At 36.3% G+C, this 5261-nt stretch overlaps 1 protein-coding gene across 2 annotated transcripts in view; it reads right to left on the bottom strand.

Moving 5' to 3' along the window:
- Positions 1-5261, bottom strand: part of TGDS (TDP-glucose 4,6-dehydratase) — a 23768-nt gene that overhangs the window by 10012 nt on the left and 8495 nt on the right. For both annotated transcript variants that reach the window (XM_011996650.1, XM_011996648.1), the window contains exon 5: positions 381-523. In XM_011996650.1, coding sequence (XP_011852040.1) covers positions 381-523 — 143 coding nt within the window. The remainder of the gene's footprint in view (positions 1-380; positions 524-5261) is intronic.

Raw genomic sequence — 5261 nt, 5'->3', positions numbered from 1 at the left:
ATAAAGCAGATAGAAAAACATGAATAGACTACCCTGGCCTAGCCTCCCAGCCTACATCTTTCTCCCATGCTGGATGCTTCCTGCCCTCGAACATCTGACTCCAGGTTCTTCAACTGTGGGACTCAGACTGGCTCTCCTTGCTCCTCAGCTTGCAGATGGCCTGTTGTGGGACCTTGTGATCGTGTGAGTTAATACTTAATAAATACCCCTTTATATATCTGCCTATTCTATCAGTTCGGTCCCTCTACAGAATCCTAAAACACTTTGAAGAGTGTTACAAGTGTATATAATTTGAGGATGAAAGAAGCCCAGTGTAGGTTTAATAAAACTGTATCACGGTACATGGTGAAGCAGATAAAATATACATTTTCTAAGCTCACCTTATCAAGACTGCCACCATATACTTCATCTGTGCTGACGTAAATAAACTTCTCCACTCTGGCTTCATGAGCAGCACTTACCAAAACGTGAGTACCATAAACATTAACATAGGTAAACTCAAAGGCACGTACGAATGAAAGATCTAAAAAAAAAGAGTGAAAAGCTAAAACAAGTCTATCCAATGGATAAAACAAATGCCAAATGATGGCTTCAGGTTTAAGGAGGGTACTATTCACGTCTCTTCATTTACCACAGCTGCAACAGTTATAGTAATAACATACACAGGCAGTGATATTTATGACTTCTTTAAACCTAAATTACATAGTACATGCAAATTCTTAGAACCCAGAAAACTATCAGTGTTAAATTTGCAGGAAAGTTTTTATTCTATATGGAAGAAAATTTAAAAATAATTCACCGAAATTTAAAACGTTCTTAAATTTAAAAATTATGAATTACAGAGCTAGGCTTTTTAAGATCAATCTGTTACTGCTGAAAGCAATAAATGTTGAATGAGTTATTTAAAAATAAATTCACCTTAAAAGAACTGAACCTCTATAACAAGGAAATGGAAGGAACTTCCTTAACGATGAATCACAATCCAGAAGCAATAATGGAAGAGACGGATAAATTTGACTGCATAAAAATTTTGCATGGTTAAAAAACTAAAAACAAATTAAAAAGACAAAAATGACAAACTGGGAAAAACCATGTGAAATTACAGAGATAAAGGGTTAAGTATCGTCAACTTATAAAGAACTTTAAATAAATAAGAACAATCCTACAGTAAAACAGGTAGGAGACATAAACAGTTTAGATGAAGAAATACAAATGAGTCCTTAAGATTATGATGATCAACCTCACATACAATTAAAAAAACCCAAATTAAAAACTCAGAGATACCACTTCTTATCAGACTGGCAAAAATTCAAAAATTTGACAAATCACTTATTTGTTGAGGCTGTTAGACAAAAGATACTTTGTACACTGACAATAACAATGTAAAATGTTTACAATCCCTAAGGAAGGAAACTTGGAAATATCCAGTCAAATTACATAGGCATTTCCCTCTAATCCAGAGTTATGGGCTAAACTGTGTTCTCCCCATAATTCATCTTAAGGTCCAACCCTTTCCCCCAGAACCTCAAAATGTGACTATATTTGGAGATAGGGCTCTTAAGGAGGTGATTAAGTGAAAATCAGGTCTTTAGGATGGGTCCTAATCCAATCTACCTGGTGTCCTTAAAAGTAGAAATGTGGACTCATTGTGTGTTCTGGAATAAAGTAAATAAGTAATTAGGGTGGTGCTGTTGAGAACCAAGGTGTTCAAGGTAAGGAAAAGATGATACAAATGAAAGACTGATGAACTTAAACAAAAACTCTGAATCTGAATTGGACATTTCAGTGTAAACCCATGTCACATTTAATCTTAATAGACAAATAATATTCCCTAGTTTTGTTAACTGAAAAAGCCTTGAAACAATGTCCAGTTAATAAGCACTCCCAGGGCCCAGATTGTGGCCTCTAAACACCATTTCCCACCAAAAGGAACAATGGCTCCTGAGACAAAGAGCTGATTCCAGATCTTGGGGGAAAAAATATTGAAGATAAAACTGAAACATCCTATCAAACCAGAAAGTTAGATGGCTGTCAAAGACTGCTAAGGTCATGTCAAAAAGGACTCAGGAAGCAACTAGAAGAGCCTCTCAATGGCTAATGGTGAGTCATTTTGAACATAAATAAGAAAAATAACTGCAAGTGATTAAAACAAAAAAAAATCAAATGTGTTAGAATCTACAAATTCATAACGATACTAAAAAAAAGAAAAAAGAAAAAGGAGGATACTTGGAAACCAACTCATTATAGTAAAATCTACTAAATAAATAAAAACAATCAGGTATTTAACCTGGCTTTTCTGTAACAATTAAATATCAAGGTAAGCAAATAATTTATAAGAAAAACTTTCTCTCTCTCTCTCTCTCTCTCTCTTTGTTGCCCAGGCTGGAGTGTAGTGGCACAATCTCAGTTCACTGCAAACTCTGGCTCCCAGGTTCAAGCGATTCTTGTGCCTCAGCCTCCCGAGTAGCTGGGGTAACAGGTGCCCACTACCACGCCCAGCTAATGTTTTTGTATTTTTGAGACGGGGTTTCACCATGTTGGCTAGGCTGGTCTTGAACTTCTGACCTCAGGTAATCCACCCATCTCAGCCTCCCAAAGTGTTGGGATTACAGGCGTGAGCCACTGCGCCTGGCTGGAAAACTTGTTTTTATGTAGATATTACAGGTATAAATGAAGAATGACATAATTAGAATATCATTTTGTAAACCCCTAATATAATGACTACTGACTATATAAAGTAGTAATAATGGCATCTAGTGGGAATAAAAAAATAAGATCAATTTAAAAATCCAGGCTGGACATGGTGGCTAATGCCTGTAATCCCAGCACTTTGGGAGGCCCAGGTGGGTGGATCACCTGAGGTCAGGAGTTTGAGACCAGTCTGGCCAATATGGCAAAACCCTATCTCTACTAAAAATACAAAAAATAAGCCAGGCGTGGTGGCACATGCCTGTAATCCCAGCTACCTGGGAGGCTGAGGCATGAGAACTGCTTGAACCTGGGAGGCAGAGGTTGCAGTGAGCTGAGATCACAATACTGCGCTCCAGCTTGGGTGACAGAACAAGACTCTGCCTAAAAAAACAAAACAAACCAAAAAAACAGATAAAAACAGAGTTAAAAATAGCTAAAAATGGAGTTGGAAATTAAATGGGAAGAGGACAAAGGTTTTGATGAACTTTACACTTTGATAAGCTAATTACACATCTGTAATTTGTAGGGTAACCACTCCAAGAGTACCAACAGAACATATAATTTCCAAACTAGTAGAGGGAGAAAAAGAGAATAAGAAAAATTCCTCAGTCAAGTCCTTAAAAAAAGTAAGCAAGAATTTTTAAAAATAAACAGTTTTTACAAAGGAAGAATTCTTTTTTTAAAAAAAAAAGTAAGCAGCAACCAAGGAAACAGAACAGGTGAGAAAAGAAAGCACACAGTAAGATGGTAGGAATAAATCCAAATATAGCAACAAACTAAACACTGAGGGTAAATATCAAGGATGGTCAGAATGGGTTTAAAAAAAATCAAAATCCAAATACATGTTGTTTACAAGACATGCAGCTAACCCGTAAAGCTAGAGAAATAAAAAGATGGAAAAAGTATCATGAAAATACTAACCAAAAAGGAAGTAACACAGCTATATTAATGTCAAACAAAACAGATTTTAAAGCAGTACACATCACCAGGGGAAAGAGATCACTTCATAAGGATAAAAGGTTCAATTCACCAGAAATACACAAGAGATTTAAAGAACATCATTAACCAACTTAACCTAATGGATGTGTAAAGAACAATGAACCCAATGTTTGCAAATTAACATTTTTTTCAATACATATACAAGTTACAGAAAGTGACCATATACTGAGCCAAAAAGCAAGTTGTAGCACAAAGGACTACAATCATAGAGTATGTTATCTAATCATATACATTTAAGCTAGAATTCAATAAGAAAAAGAAAATCCATACATGTTTGGAAATTAAGACATACATGTCTAAGTAACCCATGGATTAAAGAATAAATCAACTTCTTTTTTTCTTTTTTTTCTTTTTTGAGACAAGGTCTCATTCTGTTGCCCAGGCTGGAATGCAGGGGTGCAATCTCAGCTCACTGCAACCTCGCCTCTTGGGCTCAAGAGATCTTCTCACCTCAGCCTCCCAAGTAGCTGGGACTACAGGCACACACCATCATGCCGGGTTTTATTTTTTATTATTATTTTTTGTAGAGACAGGGTCTCACCATGTTGCCCAGGCTGGTCTGGAACTCCTGGGCTCAAGTGATTCGCCTGCCTTGGCCTCTCAAAGTGCTAGGATTACAGGTGTTAGCCACCGCAGCCAGCAAGAAATCAAACTCTTAAGAATAAAAGCTAAGGAAAAAATACATATGAAAATCTGTGGGATTCAGATAAAGCAGTATTTAGAAGTAAATTCATAGTCTAAAATGTATACATTAGAGAAAAGGTGAAAATTAAATTAATAGGCTAAATATATCACAGAGATTAGAAAAAAGAATAGAAAGTAAGCCTAAACAAAGCACAAATAATGAAATAATAAAGGTAAGACCAGAAATTCATTATATAGAAAACAAACCACGCATAAGAAAAGATCAACAATATCAAAGATTGTTTTTTGGGAACAACAATGTCAAATGTCAAATGTTGTTTTTTGGAACAACAGGGTGGGAGGTTTGCTTTGCTGGTATAAAGAATTATTATAAAGCTACAGTAATTAAGATGGTGTGATAATAGTATAAGCACAGACAAAGACCAACGGAATTGAACAGAGTCGAGAAATAGAAGCATACATATAAAAACACTTGACCCATGACAAAAGAGACAATGAGGAAGAGTCAAGTCTTTTCAATAAATGATTTTGAGTCAAATTGATATGGATATGGGGAAGAAATCTATATGTAAAAGGAAAAACAGTAACTTTTAAGAAAAGAATTATGAGACAACATGTCCATGACCTTGGAGGTAGGAAACGAGTTCTTAATCAAGACAGAAAGAGCACTAACCCTAACGAAAAAGGTACAGATAATTTAACCCACATTGAAATTAGGAACTTTCACTAATAATAAGATACCATTAAAAATGGGAAAAGGCCGGGCGTGGTGGCTCACGCCTGTAATCCCAGCACTTTGGGAGGCTGAGGTGGGTGCATCACCTGAGTAGGGTGGATCATCTGAGGTTGGGAGTTCGAGACCAGCCTGGCCAATGTGGTGAAACCCCATTTCTACCAAAAATACAAAATTAGCCAGGCGTGGTGGC

This window comes from Mandrillus leucophaeus, unplaced genomic scaffold (genome assembly GCF_000951045.1).
Source record: "Mandrillus leucophaeus isolate KB7577 unplaced genomic scaffold, Mleu.le_1.0 Scaffold520, whole genome shotgun sequence".
NCBI classification, from domain to species: Eukaryota; Metazoa; Chordata; class Mammalia; order Primates; family Cercopithecidae; genus Mandrillus; species Mandrillus leucophaeus.
The sequence above is the reverse complement of the archived record's forward strand: the minus strand, read 5'-3'. Positions and strand labels throughout refer to the sequence as shown.